This window comes from Rhinolophus ferrumequinum, chromosome 10, assembly GCF_004115265.2.
Source record: "Rhinolophus ferrumequinum isolate MPI-CBG mRhiFer1 chromosome 10, mRhiFer1_v1.p, whole genome shotgun sequence".
Taxonomy (NCBI): Eukaryota; Metazoa; Chordata; class Mammalia; order Chiroptera; family Rhinolophidae; genus Rhinolophus; species Rhinolophus ferrumequinum.
The window spans coordinates 3,839,508-3,856,746 of record NC_046293.1 but is presented as its reverse complement, the minus strand read 5'-3'; the positions used below and the strand labels follow the sequence as shown (position 1 = coordinate 3,856,746).

The window sequence follows — 17,239 nt, the reverse complement described above, 5'->3', positions numbered from 1 at the left end:
TGGTTCCCACATCAACCAACAGTACCTGTTAAGATCCGATGCAGCGGCAAAGTGACGTAGGTTAAGTGTGCATAGAGAAGGAAATTTCCATCTGCTCGGTTCAGCTTCAGCCAGGACCCCACCAGAGAGCGCCCCGTGCCAGACAGGGACCGAGACCGCAGGTTGGTGGCATTGCGCAGATCGGCTGGAGGGGAGACGGCCGGGTCAGGGCCGAGGCCGCGGGGCCCCCGGGAGAACACCTCCCACTCTAGGAGGCTCCTTCACGGTCCAGCTCCACCTCTGCCTGGTGCTGATCACCCTGGCCTGCGACACCCTGTACCCACTTCCGGCCCCACCCCATCCCTCAGCGCCCCGTCCACCCGAGCTTCCCCTGAGCCCTCTTCCTCGGGGTCTGGCATGTCAGCCCCGTATTACTTCTCTGCTGCCATGTGGACACGGGCCGAGGCTGGGATGACTTATCATCACCGTCTCATGGGTCACCCTTGGGAGGCAGGCGGGGCAGTGAGCAGCACTTTCCTACGGATCTGGAAACGAGCTGGGCTGGGCAAGGCAGCTGCCCGAGCTCACGCAAGAGCAAGTCAAAGCCAGGGCACAGCAGGCCCTCTGCCTCTGGGTCCTGGCGGGCAGGACCATTCAAAGCCACAGACCCAGGTCCCCGTCCGGGGCCATCCATGCTGTCAGCAAATCCTTTCCCCGTCATCTGTTCAGCAAACACGCATGAAGTTCCCGCTGTGCCAGGCGCCCAGCTCGGTCCAAAGGACGATGGTGCCTGAGGCAGCACGGAACTGACCAGAACCCCCCACCTCTATCAGCCAGCCCTGCCCTCCGTTCTCTGCATGGACCGCTGAGTGGGCATTTGAACTTTCAAATCTGATTTGTCAATCCCTGGCTTAAAACCCTCCACTGGCTTCCCAGTGCTCCTAAGACGAGCATGACTCCCCCTGCAGTGCTCAAGCTCACTGACGGTGGGGACGACACCACGATACCACGCAGAGAGCCGCGAGAAGGCGCGGGTTTGCTGGGAGAGACTGCAGACAGGCCTGGGCTCGGGGAAGCTGGACAGCAGGCGAGCCCTCGGGAGACCCTGAGGGACACCCCCTGCCCCGGAAGGTTCTAGAGCGAGGGCGAGCTGGCCAAAGACAGCAGTGAGGAGTAGAACTGGCAGAGCCTGAAGTCACAAAACGCACGACTGACCCGGAGCCCATCCCCCTCAGCCAGTGCTTTCTCGCACCCCCTGTATGGCAGTCAGACCACCGACATCGGGAGGCCCATGCACAGACCACAGGAGGGGAAGGCCCTGAGGCAGGGGTCCGTCTGCTCACAGCTCCGTCCCCAACCTTGGAGGGGATGGCACCCACTCCCTAAATGTGAGTGGCTGAACGAATGAATGAATGACCCAAGAGGAGACCGGAGGGCCGAGCGGGGGCCCTCCAGACTCTGAGGGGCCAGGGTCACCTCCACCATCGTCCTCCCGGAAGAACTCCTCGCTGTCGTTCGCTGAATGAGACTTCTTCATCTCGGCGATCCGGTTCCGGGGCACCTTCCTCTTGAGGGACGGGGAGAAGAAGGTGGGCCGGTTGTTCCTCTCTGGGGTTGGGGGAGTGCTGAAGGAGGTCACCTGGAACAAAGAGCCGTAGTGACCAGAGCAGCCCGCCTATCGCCGGGGGTCCCAGAGCCCACGTGTCTCCTGCACTGCAATTACACCTGACACAGGGCTCCAGGAGGGAGCACCTGGCTGGAGGGGGCTCGGGCTGTGCTCACCGACCCGCCCCCCCGCCGCCTTCCTTCTGTGGCCCGGCCATCCTGGGGCGACGCGGGCACTGGCAGGGGGTTTCAGCTCAGAGACCAGCAGAACGGCCCGGCTGCCAGCCCTGCCCTCTTGTGGGCCTCACACACTCGTTAGGGGATTATTTAAGTGCAAAGGAAGACTGGCTGCTGACACTGCTCAAGCACCTACCACAGCACATGAACCCACGGAAACTTCCTGACCAATCCACCAGCCGGGAGCCAGTACCAGCCCCATGGGACCAACGAGGCAATGAAGGCGGGCAGGGACCTTGACTTGTCCAAGGTGCCCAGCAGGATGCTGGCGAAACTGAGACTGCAACCGACGTCTCCCACCTGAAGCTGTGCTCTTCACCCGCATTTCCTCTCTTGGCTACCATGTCCCCGGGCCTCTCCCGCCCAGCATTCTTTCACAGACAAGCTATGGTTAAGTAGTCTGTTTCCCTCCCCTCCTCTCCTCTCTTCTAACAATACTGTTCAGTTCACCAAACATTCTCCACACCCACGCAGGGCCAGGCGGGCACAGCACTGAGGACAGACAGGCACATGACACTGGTCCCTGCCCTCAAGGAGCTCACAGTCTGCTGGGGGCGACACACTCGGAAAGTGACAACCACAGATGGCATGTTGTTGCTGAGACAGAAGAGGGGAAGCACAGGATACAGGGAGCACAGAGGCAAAAGGGACTGACAGCCTGGGAAATCAGGGAAGGCTTCCTGGAGGAGATGCCGCTCAAGCTGGGTCTTGAAGGACGAGTAGGAGTTCGCCAGGTGAAGAAGGGGGGGAAGGGCGTTCCAGGCAGAGGGAACTTGGCCCATCTCCTCCCTCCTCCCCATGCAAACAAGAATCTGAGGAACAAGATGAGCTGGGACCAAGACTTCGGGAGCCCATCAGCCTCCTCGTCACGGCTCCGACATCCACCAAAGTCCCGGCGGCCGCTGGCTCCAGATGGTCCTCCCACAAGTCAGGGAAGATTTTTAAAAGATAAAAAACAAACACCAGAAACCACAATACACACAGAATCTGCATTTGTCATGCACTGGTTATAAATGACCTCTTGGAAAAGGGGGACAAGTGACAGTGAGCACAGAGGTGGCAGGGGCCTGAGCAGTTTCCATGTCAGGCCCTGCCACTGACAGCTGCACGGCCCTGACAAGTCCCTCCCCTTGACTCTAGGGCCTCCCTGCTGCTATGGCCCAGGGGCTTTCACAGGCACCGGCTCCTTTACTCGCCACAGCCACCTGGGAGAGGGAGACTGTCACTCCCATTTGATAGATGGGAAAATCAAGGCTCACGTAAGCCTAGTAATGAATCTGTAATCATTCAGCAAACAACTGGCTGGAATGGGCACCTAGGTTTGTCTAGCCCAGAGACGGCGGGCCTGTATCTGCACGAGGATTTCTCATATACACTTTGTCAGAGTCTCAGTGGGCAATTTAGGATCAGAGAGAAGAGTTAGGCCCCTTATCTCAGACATGAGCTCAGAAATATAAACAACCTCCATTTCAATGATAAGAGGGACCCCTACTTGGAATTCTCACCCATCTTTGCAAAAAATAGCATTTCTTGTTTTTGTTCTGCTTATAAAACATATTCATTTCAGAAGATACACAACAACAACAACAACAAAAGGTATAAAGAAGAGAAAGAAAACCGCCTCTGGCTACGTGGAGACGTGCACGGTTAACACCATTTTACAGAATTCAAAGCATGGTAAATACTCTTCCTCATCCCCTCCGATACCACTAAGGCATCATTTACATTCTGAAGTCACTTCCCAAGTAGGTCACCGGCAAACAGTCTCTACAGCGCTGCTCCTCGGGCAACACTCCTGAGGGCCAAGCCCCATGCTGGGGCCTGAGATGCAGCGGCTCCTTTGAGCCTCCCAGCACTGAAGGGAGCAGGTGTTTTCACCCCATTTCTGGATGAGCAAACTGAGGCTCAGAGAGGAAAAGAGACGTGTCCCAGGTCATGTAAGCAGCAGTGCCTGGTTCCGGCCCACGGTGTCTCGCCCTGAACCCTTCTCCTGCACATGCACTGAGCAAGCCTGCCTCCCCATTGCAGTGCGCTAACTTACCTGTCCTCTTCCAAGACCCCCGGCTCTGAGCAGCCCCCTCTAGAAGACCCAAGCAGGGCAAAGCAGCCAGTGGGCTGGAGACTTTCTCCTGCCTGGGCCCCACTGGAAGCTCTGGGAATAAAGGGGCCGCTGACCTCTGACCTTGGTTCCCACCCCTAGGGAAGGATGGTGGCCTAGAAAGAGCAGGGCTCCAAGGCTCAGTGCTGTCACAGGAGACAGGTTCCCAGGAATGCTCACACCCACCCACGAGCCGCTGGGGGCACTCCCAACAGCGCAGACGCACACCACACACCACCTGGTAACCATGTGGGCAGGGCAAAGAGCGAGCTGGGGCTGATCCTCACAGGGCAGGCGGGGAGGCCAGGTCACCATCGACCCATGTCACTCACCAGGGGAGGCCTGTCACGGCCCACGAGAGCCCAGCGGGTCCTAAGGCAGGCCACCAGGACACAGTAGGCTCAACCTGGCTGCAGTGGCAGCTCAGGGAAGCAGAAAGAGCTCTGGCCAGGCACTAACCTGCTGTGTGACCCTGGGCAAGTGATCTGCCCTCTCTGAACTTCAGCCTCCCCACCTGAGAGATGGGCTGACGACACCTACCTCACTGGGGGCTGTAAGGACCAGGGAGATGGAGGGAAGCAGACGGGGGACAGGAGGCCCCTCCCGAGCTGTGCAGCCCTTACCTGCTCCTGTGTGGGCGACGCGGGGCTGGAGTCCTCTTCGGTCCCACAGGGGGACGTGTCACCAGTGGACACACGGCTGACCGCCATCTCGGCATGGCCCTTGCCCTGCGGCCCCTTCATGCGCACAAACTCCATGTTGTTGAACTTGTAGAAGCCGAACGACATCTTCTGTGCCATGCGGGCGGCCACGCTCACCTGCGGGAAGTTGGGAGATGGCCTGAGCCAGGCTGGTGGGGATGACCTCTCCATGGGGCCACGAGCAGCCAGAATGACCACCCCTCAAACCGCAGGCCCTGAGGGCTGCCCACTCCCTCGCCCAGCAGGCAGGGCAGCGCTGGAACGCTTGGGGTCCCCGGCTGACGTTCCCCTCACTACGCTATGACCCATGCCCACGGCAGGCCCAGGGCCAGGCTGGGAAAGAGGCCCCACCCCACGGGCCCCGAGACCACCTCCCATTCCTCCTGTCCCAGGTTCTGAGGGAGGCGAGCCCGGGATGGCGCCTGGCTCAGAAGAGCGGCTGTCCACCTGTTCCTGTTCCTCTCCCCCCAGGTCAGTCAGTTGGGGCCCCGGGAGTGTTCTCATGAGGGGGGCTGGGGGGGGCCTGAGTGGGCTGAGCCGAGCCATGAACCACGCAACACTAAGCAGCCCCCAAACCACGTCCGGGGCTGGCCCGCGGTGCTGAGAAGGCAGCTACAGCACAGCGCTGGGCAGGGACAGACAAGACGGGGGCAGTGGGGGGCCCTCCCTTGTACGCACTCGGTTGTCATACACCTTCTTGAGCGCCTCGTAGCGGATGGAGCCCTGAAAGATGACCCCTTGGAACGTGTTGGTTTTGTCACTGGCCACCAGCTCCACACAGACCATCTCTCCTTCCCCCACGGTCATGTCGCCGAACACCTGGATGAGCACAGGTGGAGAGTGGGACGTCAACTGTGGGCTGCCCACCACCCAACCACAGCCCGGCCCAGCCCACATCCATCCCACCCCCACGTGCCCAGGGCTGCCCGGGAGGGCTGCTCGGAAAACACCCATTTCACAGGTGACAACACTGAGCCCGAGATGTAAGATATCTGCCCAAGGCCCCCCAACTCTTCCACCCTCCGCTGAGCCCAGCACAGGAACAGTCTAACTCCGGGGCAGAGGTGGTGTCTAATGGGGCGTTGATGACAGAGCCTGTGGGACCGGAAGAGGATGTACCCCCGGCTGGCCATTAGGAGGGTTGCCCCTCACACTTCCTCATGCTAAGGAGTTAGGCAGTTTTCAAGGACCATCCGGCCCACATTCTAAGGTCTCCTGCACGCTGGCTGTGGGCGCCCAGCCCTGCCCACCCCACCCCTACCCTGAGCTTCACGGCTTGTGTGCAGGTGCAGGCCCAGGGGTGCTGACAGAGTGACCACCTGCCCGAGTCACTGCTCCCAGGGGCTGGCGTACAGACCCAGCTTCGTGGTCACATAGGTTGTCTCTGCTCTGCCATGAACAAGCCTGGAGAGGGCACTAGCCCCCTGAGCCTAAGGTGCTTCGAGATACCATCAAATCCAGGAGACCCTGGAAACCACGCTCCCTTCCTCGCGAGATCCCCAGGCCTGACCCCTCTGGACGAGTGCCGGCACCACCACCGGGGCCTAACAGAGGGGAGTGGGACAAGCCGGCTTCTTCCCAGCACCCGGTGTTTCCTGAGGTGAGTCACCTTTGCCTCGGGTCCATTTTCCCAACCTTGAAACAAAGGCGTGGCCCAGGTAACTTGCAAGCCCCACCCCTCTGGCGTGCCAGGAACCTTCGCTGGCGCATCATGGAGGCGCTTATGAGAGTTTAATGGCAATAATGATGACTCCTCCTGGCCGGGCAGCACTTTTTGTAGGTGTTTACGATGCATTCTCCATTCCCGTGCCTGTCTGATCCCCGACCCTGACAGGTAAGTAGGACAGATGGTCACGCCGCTCATTTTACAGATGAGAAAACTGAGGCTCAGAGCTAGGGGAGCACGCTTGCTCCACGTTCAACAGCAGAAAGAGTGGGAGCCACGGTGGTGGGGGTCCAGACCAACCCCGCTGCCTATCTGCAAGGGTGTGAGGCCTGAGGGAGAGAAGCTTCTGGCTTTCCCTGAGGAGAGCACCCGAAGGGGACGCGCTCACCTCCTCAAAGCTGTCAATCATGAAGAAGATGTTGGGGTAGCTGATCTTGGACTCCTCCCCTTTGCTGTCCATGGGGTGTTTACTGGGGGACGCAAACACTTGCTGAAAGAGAGGAGATTTAAGGACGGAGTGAGGCCCCAACCCTGCACCCAGTCCCAGAGACACTCAGCTGAGTGGAACGTGTTGTCCAAGGAGCAGGTCACAGTGCTCACGCTGCTCAGAGTCAGGCCAAAACCAGAAGAAACCGCTAGAATGAGCTGCTTGGGGATGACCTGGTTCTGTGCTCTGTGCACGGGACACAGGACACTGGGAGCTGAATGCATTTCCAGAGTCAGACCCTCCCCTCGGGGGCAGGGAGGTGAGCGGGGCACTTGTTTCCTCAAGACAAACACTGTGCAGCCAGAGGGCGGCCATTTCTGGGCCGGGCTGGCCGCCGGGAGGCCTGGGGGCTCTGAGTCCCATGGCTCACCTGGGATTTCTTCTTATGGATGTGGATGTCCCCCCCATCAGCACGTGTGCACACGGCACATGTCACCATGTAGTCCAGCTGGAAGAGAGCACAGGACAGGGTGTCCCTCGGGGCCTCCCGTCAGCCCTCCCCTGGAGCCCTGCCCCCACCGCCCCCCCCCCCCCCCCCCCCCCCCCGTACCTTCTGCAGGATGAGATTCAGGCAGACGCTCTCCTCCCAGTCAATGTCAGGGTCTCCGAGGCCCGGCAGCTTCTTGGAGTCCCGCCGGTACACCTCCACCTCCACCTGGGGCTCAGACTCAGGCAGCTGCCAGGCACAGGGCAGGGGTGAGCCGGCCCCACTGTGGCATCTGGCACCCTTCTCCCTGACCACTGCACTGGGCAGCTGTTAACACAGACGTGATTCCAGCCTTGTCCCTCAATCTCCAGCTAGTCACACAGAGTAAATCCAGAGCTGAGCCCCAGGTTGTCCCTGGGGCCCTGCAGCAGGGAGGTGGGATGCCAGCATCCTGTCCCACCCACACTGCTGCTTCCCACCCCATCAACAGGAGGCCAGTCTAGTCATCCACCCTCCCCCGCAGCCCCCGCCAGCTAGCGCAGGAAGCTGGCGGGTTGCTATGGCGACTGGGTACCAGCTTGGCTGGCTGCAGGAGGGGAAGGGGGCGGGAAGCAGCCTGACTTGCCGCAGAGGACCCGCAGTGCGCAGGCGCCGCAGAGGGGCCGCGGTGCGCAGGCGCAGGCGCTGCAGAGGGCCCACACTGCGCCTGCCAAGGGCTTTCCTTTCTTTCTGTTCTTTTGAATCGTGGGGGGCAGGAAGCTGCCTGGGAAGCTGCCATTGGGTTTCCCCACTTCCCTCTGGGCCCGCCCCGCACCCCCAAGGCCCATGGGGTCTCCTGGAATCACGGCCCAGCCCCTGTCCTCCAAGCACTGCAGACAGACAGCACACGGCCCACCCTGGCAGGCACTGTCAGGTGTGTGCCTGGCACCGCCTCCTGCTCCACACGTGCTGGTCCCTCCACACACAATGTCGTCATACCACTGTTGGCCCCTCTCTGTCTGACAGCACTCCAGCCACATGTCACCTCCTCCTCTTTGTGGGCCCCCACCTGCCCCCATTCTTCCCACCATCACAGCACCGAGTTGTGTGTCACTAGCTATGCTTGTGTCTGACCTACCAGCCTGGGGCTCCCCGAGGACAGGGCCAGGTCAAGGTCATTTCTGTGCTCCCAGTGCTGGGAGAGGGGCATCTGCACGGAGCTAGCTCACTGTGGGAGTTCAGTGGAACATTCTAGCACATCAATAGCTGGATTGCCACATGCTCCCACGGACTCATTTCCCCTCACTGACCTCAACAGCTCCCTGTTCTCAGGAGAGTTTGCACACGGCCCCACACCCTCCTGCTCCAAATTCCTCAGTCCTGGACCCAAGGGACCTCTCTTGCCCCAGGTAAGAGCGGTATCTGCCCGTTCCTTTCACCTCCCCACCTGGCCTCTCGGGGGAGACGCAGACCTGACCTCTCCTGTGTCCCGTCTGCCCTCCTGGAGAATTCTAGGCCAGGCTGGGCTAAGAAAACCCTTCCTGACCAGAGCTGGGGCCTCTCCTGGGCCTGAATCCCAGGCGCAGCTGAGAGCGTCTCAGATACACCCCGTTATTATTGGAGCCTCTGCTCACACAGACCGCCTTTGGGAAAAGACTGAGATACTGCAAACAAAACTTGTCTACAATTGAAACTCTTGCAAGCCAGAGGGGTGAGCCTCTGCCTCCAACCCCGCGGCCAGTCGCTCATGGTCTCCCACTGCGCCTTCCAGTGTCAGCCCAGCTCAGGGCCCCGTCTTAGGCCCCTTCTACTGTCATTCCTCCGCTTCCCACGCGCTCCGGGGGCTCCAGGGTCCCCGTGCTAAGGGTCCCAAATCTCCACCTCTGCCCCTGACCTCTGCTGACCTTTCAACAGGCAATCCACTGCCTGGAAGACATCGCTATCTGGATGTCTCCCAGGCAACCCATCCAACACTCATCTCCGCTCCTCTGGGTCCCCTGCTACGACGGGCACCATGGTGACCCTGGGCCCAACTTGGAGACCTGGCTGTCAGGCCGAGTCCTCCCTCTGCCCCCCCCACCCCCCACCCCCGCTCCGTCGCCCAAAGCCCTGCTGGGTAAGCCCCTTTCCTTGGTGCTACCTGCCCTCTCCCCAGTCCCCTGCCCCTCCCGGGTCCCCTGCCCTCTCCTCGGTCCAAGCCACCAGCAGCAGCCTCCTGGCTTCGCCCTAACCCGCCCCAGCCCCCCCACCCACAGCACGGGAACTTGCTAAATGGAACTCTGACCATGTCCCTTCCTCAGTTTACCGGGTCCAGCGGTTTCCCAGGGCTTTGGAGACAACACCCAAACCCTGGGCGTGACTTTGGCGCCCACCCTGATCTGGTGCCACCCACTTTGCTTCCTGTGTCCTCACCTTTCTCTACAGCAGCCACGCAGAACCATAAGCGACCACCTGAATGCGTGGGAACTCTACACACATCCGGCCCACCGTGGGCCGTCATGCCCCCTGCTGGGGAGCAGTTTCCCCTTCCTTTCAGACTCTTCTCACCCACGTGGCTCTGCTGACCACGCCCACTCCTCTGCTCATATATTTATCGCAGTGTCAGCTCACGGTGATGGCCCACTGATCCCATCAGTCACACAGCTGGCTGCTGCAGACACCAGATGACCACGGGAGACCCAGGCACATCCCTGGGTCTTCCTCATGTCACGCAGCCCAGCCAGATCAGCTGTATGGTCACCGGCACGCAGGAGGCCAGCATGGCAGGGAAGTCACGTGTCTCCTTCGCAGCAGGCTTGTCCATTTGCAGAAAACCTATTCTGCACGTGTCAGGCTCAGAGAGCCGCCACACGGCAGGGAAAGCTCAGGCGCCTGACATATCCCCACAGCCAAGAAGCTGCACCCCAGGGATCCGGGCATGGGACTCGGAGCCAGGCAGATTGCACGTTTCAGAGCTGCCTCTGTGGCCCTCCCATTGTTTGTGTTAAAAGGAAAACCATGCATTCCCATGTTTGGCACACAGGTCGCTTAAACACTCTATAAACTACTCAAGCTTCTGGAAAACAGAGGAGACATGCAAAGTTTGTCTCATGAATTCTTCTGCACGCTTAAATTTAGTGGATGACACCTTCGAGGAGCCACTCCACCTCTGAGCGCTCAGCTTCCTCATCTATAAAAAGGGGATAATTCCATCTGCCCTGTTGAGTTGCGGGGAAGACACGGCGAGATCGAGAAGTAGAGAGCTCAGCGCCCCGTCTGGTCTGTGGTCTGGGGTCAGTGACTGGGCCGATCACCAAGCCAAGTCGCCCTGCCCACGGCGGGCCCTGGACTCGGGCTCAAAGCTTTGCCCTGCCACTTATTTACTAAGTATGAGATGCCGGCCCAATCACCTGGCCTTCAGTTTCCTCAAAGGTACAATAGCGACAGCAGTCACTGCCTTTCAGGGTCATGGTGAAGGTTAACGACAATGTACACACACGGCCACGCACCCCACCATCGGCTAGCACGTGTAACATCTGCTAGTAGGTGCTTAATAAACCTCATTTCCCCCTTCTGACACGCATGGGGACGCAAGGCAGGCCACCTCGCCCGCCAAGAGCAGACACCATAGGGATGCTTGGCTGGGCCAGGGCCGTCACTCACCTTCCTCCCGTCAGCGCTGCTCTCACTGCCCGCGAACGCCAGCTTCCGGCGCACGTAGAAAAGCATGTCATCCTGCCGCGGCGCCCATTTCTCCATGAAGTAGGTGGAGAACATCCAGGTCCAGAAGACGATGCGGTCATCCTTGAAGCAGCCTGCAGAGGGAGGCCAGAGAGGAGTGAGAAAGGACGGGTCAACCTGGCCCACGCCATGTGACCCTGGCCAAGCCTTGTCCCCCTCCACGCCCATCCCATGTCCAGCCTGCATTTCTGGTCAGAAATATGCCGGGCTCTGTGCTGCTCAGAGCCCTCTTCTCCCTCACGGCCCCCACCATGGGGCAGAGAGAGGATCAAGGGCCCCTCCCAGGAGGCCCAGCTCCCCACCCAGCGGAAGCCTGCGAGTCCCAGCGCCCAGCCCCGCAGCCCAGCCGACTACAGCTGAGGATGAATCAGCAGCTTTGGTGAAAGGGAAAGACCTAATGAGAGGGAACGTCACAGGGCTGTGTGGGCTGCAGCGGGCAGGGCTTTCTTTGCAGGGGGGATCGCCAGGCAGGCACCACCCGCAGCCAACACTCCCCACCTCCACCCTAGGCTGCGGCAATCCGCAATCCTCACGGAGAATCCCACTTAAAGGAACAGCCGTCCCTTTGCCAACCAGTCTCCGCTGCAGGTAGAAAGCAAGGAAGACACGCACAGCCCCCCTCACCCCTGTGCTGCAGGGCCTCTCAGCCCCCCTCACCCCTGCATCGTGGGGCCTCTCAGCCCCTCACCCCTGGGCTGCGGGCCTCTCAGCCCCCCTCACCCCTGGGCTGCGAGCCCTCTCAGCACGCCAGTTTTACTGTTGCTTGATATTCGTGGGAGCTTTGCTCTTTACAACAAATCGTATTTCTTTATGATAAATAAGTCTTCATCATGTTTCCCACACAAGGAGAAAAAGCCCCCAGACTCTGGGGGCAAAGACCTGGGTTTCTGCTTCAGCTTGGCCACCTGCTCGGTGACAGGGCAGCAGCCCGGCCTCTCTGATCCCCGGGTTCCTTGTGGTGAACGTGGACTGACGGAGACCACGGGCTCGCAGACCCCTTGTCTGGCACAGCAGGATCAAAGGGCTGGTTTCCTCCTGTTCTAGACAGAGCCGAGGGGATTTCACGACACACTACAGAGCCACTTCTTATAAACTCTGAATATTAAATGGTTACTGGTTTCTTTCTCTCTCCCCCAGAAGAAACTTTACCTCTGTGACTAAGTGTTCGCACTTCGGTGCAGGAAGGACCCGACCAAAATTCCTACAGTTAGAGACAGGAAACCAAGGGCCAGCAGCTGCCGGACCCTCCCTCATCCTCACAGGCAGTTCCGTGGCCTGACAAGGACTGACCAGGCCCCCGGACCCCCAGTCCCAGCCCCCTCCCCCTGGGGTCAGCAGCCACCAGGCTCTGGAAGACAGAGTCATGTGCCACACCACTGACCAAAGAACCAGGGCTCCACATCAGCTCCTGACCTCTGCCCTCTGCCCTCTGCCGGGCTGCAGGGTGACCTGTGGCCCACCCACTCCCACACATGCGTTCTAACTCACGGCACAGGCCCTACCGTGAGCGGGGAACAGGCATTTAAGACAGAGATCTGCCAGAACACTGCTGCAAGGGGCCGTGGGTGTCACACCAAGAGACACTGACGGGACGGATGACAGAGACCATCTCCACACCCAGGACACTCAAAGTTTAAAAGCAAGAAGAGACATCACAAAGGTCAAGAGCTGCTCTCCTGAAAATTCAGAGCCCCACTCGTGCCCAAGAGAAGCATAACTGAAAAGGAACACAAAACCAGGGGAGGGACATCACAACAAAATCTGTAACAGAGTTCACATCATAGCAAGTTATGAAAAAAATGCGTAAGACCCCACTAGACAAACGGATACAAATACCAAAACAGGTAACAGATTAAAAGGGAAACATAACCCGTGAGCCAAAATGTGGGAAAAGACTGATTTCCCAGGTAATCAAAATTTCTTATTAAAAGAACAAGTTGTCATTTTAAGAGGGAAAATTTTTGTATTTAAGAAAATGCCACTTAGGAAAACTGGCAGATTCTTATAAGTTAAACATATATTTTTTTTTACCAACAATTCAGCCACTCCTCAGAGAAGGTACTTACCCAAGAGAAATGAAGCACGTGTCTACACAAACACTCAGGCAAAAATGTTCACTGAAGCTTTATTCATATTAGCTCCAAATTGGAAACCAGAAGAATGAACACACGAAACGTGATAACAGCCATTCAATGGGCTACTACTGGCAATAAAAACAAACCACTGATCCACACAGCATTATGGGTAAATCTCAAAATCGTCATGCTGAGCGAGAGAGGTCAGACATAAGCCTATGTACTGTATGAGCATGTTCAAATGACGTTTCAGAAAAGGCAAAACTATGGTGACAAAAGGCAGACTGGTGGCTGCCCCAAAACATTGTTTCTTGATTGTGGTAGTGGTTTTATGGGTGCATACAGCCATCAAAACTCATCAGATTGTTCACTTTACATGGGTGCAGTTTATTTTCCATGAATTATACTCCAAGAAAGTTGATAAAAAGTTATGAAGCTGGCAAGGTGCACTGAGCTGGGAACTCTTGTATATTGCTAGAGAACACAAATCATTATATTCTTTGTGAAAAACCAATGAGCATTTTCCCATTTCTATGATTCTGCCTTACGGAAGAGAAATAAAAATAGACATAAAGCCTATGCACAAAGATGTGTTCCTATGTTATTAATGACAGCAAATAATACAGCAATAAACACAATAAGGTAGGAGAAAAATAACATTCTGTAATTACTGACATTTAATTGAGGTACGTTATGCTACATGTATAAACCAAATCATCAATCTTTTCAGGGAATGCCTATGAAGAGAAGGAGCTACATGGAAATGTGTGTAATATAATGTTCCGTGAACCAGGACCTCAAGCTGGGGACACAGAGTCCAAGTACGTCAAGTACTTGGAAACACTCAAAATAAATACACCAGAACGACAGGAGTTGCTAAACCTAACAGGGAATATTTTTTCTTTCTTCTGTATTCACTTTTAGCTATTTTTAATAGTAAGATTATACTACCTTTTCCCACGAATGTATGACTTTTGATGAATGTCATCAGGCTCATCAAAGACAGAGAAAGTGGGGAGACGTGTGGGGAGAAGGGAATCCCTGTCTTCACAGGGAGGCTAGGAGGGAGGGAGACCCCAAAGTCCAAGTCCAAAAGCTAGGAAGGATCAAGACCGAGTGGATTCTGACTCCTGGAGGCACAGCAGTGTTAGGATTTGCAGTGAAACACACCTGAGGACAGGGCCTGACTCTACTCCTCCCTAGCCAGCCAGGTGGCCAATTCAGTGAGCCTCTCTGAATCTCAGTGAGCCCACCTGTCAGATGGGTCTAACCGACCGCCTTTCACCATCAGTGATGAGGACCGGGGCAGAGAGTCCAGCCAACAGGAAAAACCTTTGTAAGCTGTAAAGTCCCTTCCACCTGTGGGTTCATTGGGCCCCTCTGCACAGCTGCTTTGCATGTCTTTGTCATCAATGTGGCTTGATCTGATGAGTTCACTGGATCCCAAACCTTCCAGTGTCCCTGGACCACGTGGTACCGTAACTGCGTGTGAATAAACACACGAGGGGTAACAGGACCTTTGGGGAATCTCCCACAGGTGACCCCCTCCTCCTGGCATCCATTCCCAAGGCCTGCCCAGCAAGAAATCCCCTGGGTGATAAGCCCTGGGAGCTGCCACTCCAACAGATAGTCCCCTAACCACCAGAACTCTCTCAGTCCCTGTCTGCCTGACATCTGGCTTCCAGGGGTGCAGGTTTACCCGCCCCCTGAACCCAGTGCATACATTCGGGGAGAGATGCAGTCCCCTGACGCCGAGCGAGCACATGGGTAGCACCACGGACAGCGCCGTGCCTGAGGGCGGGCTTTCCCCGCTGGGCAGGGGTCCAGCGGCAGCAGGAGTGATTCCCCACCTTCTTTCTCATTCCTCCTAGTTCTGTTCTGTAAAGTAGCCACAGACACCAAAGTAATTAGCAAATCCCAAACCAGTGCTCCTAGGGGAAATACAAGGTAAGGTTCCTTCAAGCCTCTGGCCACAGGATTTTTGTCTACCAATCAATACATAACCTTGTTTTGTATGTGTTTCTGTTTAAAGACACCTTAATATATCGTTGACTCGTTAACAATGAACTGCAGGCCAACAGCACTGCACCTCGTGCTTGAATGAAGCTCATCCAACGCCTATTTTCTCCATAAGGCCCATCACCTGCCTGGGCCTAGACAGCCCCTCAGCACGACGCAAAGCGGGGCCATTTGAAACAGCAAAGTCACTGACACAAAGCACAGAAATGCAAAACACCTGGCACTAAGCAGACATGAAAGACACTCGTTACAGACACTTGGAACATGGAAGCAGAGTGCACCCTTGTGCCACCTCAGCTGGAAACCTGCACATTGGGTGACTCAGATTTTTCACCCATCTGCATGTCTGCAATTAACCACTAAAAGTGCCGCAAGGACTGATTTGGGGGTTACAAGTAAATTTGAGCAAGTACGTGAATTTGCCAATACAGAATCCATGAATAATGAGGATGGATTGTATTGAAAACCTGACATGTGCCAGCTCCAATGAGGCTGCGGGGATCCTGCTGCCACCCCTGCCTCAGGGAAGTGACCTGCTTCTGGAAGCCACTGTCCTCAAACTTCAGACCTGGAAGACCCGTTAGACTAGTGGCTGCGGGGCTGCACAGAGGGCTCAGAGCTCTATGAGGACGGGGAGCTAGGCCTCCCTCCCCCCAGTTCAGGCTCTGGGACGCTGTTGCCACACATTCTGTCTCCTTCTGCATGACACTGAGTGGGTGACACAGCAGTGCCAACGGCTTAACAGCACAGGCATACCTGGGAGATACCGAGGGTTTGGTTCCAAACTACTGCAAGAAAGCGAGTCCTACTCTGTTTTTGCGGGTGGGGGGTCTTGCCTTCAATTTATAAAAAAGAAATGCAACATCTGTGAAGCGCAGTGAAGCGAGGCCCCACGACACGCGCTGTGCCTGTACTGGTTACAGAGCGCCGAGCAGTGATGACAGCTCCCGGCAGCCCTGCACTCAGCGTTTACAAAGCCCTTCCACATGTTACCTCTTCAGATCCTCATGGTAACTGGTGAGCGGGGATACTCACAGTTTAACTTCAAACCTCAGTTTCGGTTTAAAGATAAGGCAACTGACGCTCGGGGATCCAGTGGCTCGCTGGCATCTGGGGCTCAAACCCAGCCCCACGTCCTTTCCAAGGCCCCACACGTGGGCACATGCAGGACCGGAGTCCTCTGGCCACTTAGACACGAGGCTGACGGGACCCTCAGGCTTCCTGGGGGGCAGCTGGGAAATGAACTCAGGCTTCTTCCAAACCTTCCCACTGCGCGCCTGAGCCCTAGGAACAGCCCTGTCCATGCCCTGAAACCCCGACCTCGCTCCACAGCGGGGTGCCCAGTGGCCATTCCGAGCTCTGATGTAGCCTCAGGTCTTTCTACAATCCCCGGAAGGACATCCATCGGACGAGGCACTCAGCGGCGGGCGCTGTGGGCGCCACTGCCCAGCAGAGCGGCAATTTAACAAAATGAAATTATGTCCCACAGAGGTGATTCTTGAAATGAATACTGAACAGGAAGGGAACTTTCTATCTTCTAAGGCTTTCCGTAATAATGCAATCCCGATCTGGGGCTGGCACAAGCCTGTGACACTGTAGTTTAAGGGCAGATTTGATTCCCGTTCCTGAATGTTGCCCACTTGAGTAAGTTACTTTAACCTCTCAGACTTTGTTTTGTCTCTTTATCAATAAAATCGGGAGATCAGCAACTCCCTCCCGCAGTTGCCATGGAGACCGAATGAGATCCTACAAGGTGCTCAGTACAGCACCTGACACTTACTAAGACTCAGTGACGGAAGACCGCTACTGACTATGAATAATGGAACCATTTTCCATTAACCAGCCCTTTGGAGTAATCACGAATTGGACTTTAGGAGGCATGTCTTGAAACTCACCCCAATCCTCTTCCAGACCATCAAACCACATAGGGTAAACAAGCTATGGTAACATCCTAATGAAAACAGTGTGCAGCCATTAAAAAGGACGGGCCTGTATTACAACAAGGAACACTGTCCAGGATCTACTGCCAGAAAAGTACTTTTGGAGCAGGAGGCGAGATGCTTCTGAGCCGACAACTCTATCAAATCTTCAAGAAATACAGTGTTACACGCACATTTTTAGAGCCTAAGAAACTTGCCAATTCTTTTTAACAAGGAGGTATGACATCGACACCAAAAACAGCATACGCACACACACAGAAAACTACAGGCAAAGGTCACTCCTGGATATGAACATAAAAATCTTAA

General features: G+C 56.5%; 1 protein-coding gene across 1 annotated transcript in view; it reads right to left on the bottom strand.

Annotated features, from left to right (window-relative positions):
• The window catches only part of KIAA0930 (KIAA0930 ortholog), a 39,108-nt gene that overhangs the window by 5,527 nt on the left and 16,342 nt on the right, over positions 1 to 17,239 (bottom strand). Inside the window, exons 2-9 of the mRNA XM_033118460.1 lie at positions 10,822 to 10,973; positions 7,324 to 7,449; positions 7,144 to 7,221; positions 6,675 to 6,776; positions 5,299 to 5,439; positions 4,543 to 4,737; positions 1,456 to 1,618; positions 26 to 184 (exon numbers count right to left, since the gene is read on the bottom strand). Coding sequence (XP_032974351.1) covers positions 26 to 184; positions 1,456 to 1,618; positions 4,543 to 4,737; positions 5,299 to 5,439; positions 6,675 to 6,776; positions 7,144 to 7,221; positions 7,324 to 7,449; positions 10,822 to 10,973 — 1,116 coding nt within the window. The remainder of the gene's footprint in view (positions 1 to 25; positions 185 to 1,455; positions 1,619 to 4,542; positions 4,738 to 5,298; positions 5,440 to 6,674; positions 6,777 to 7,143; positions 7,222 to 7,323; positions 7,450 to 10,821; positions 10,974 to 17,239) is intronic.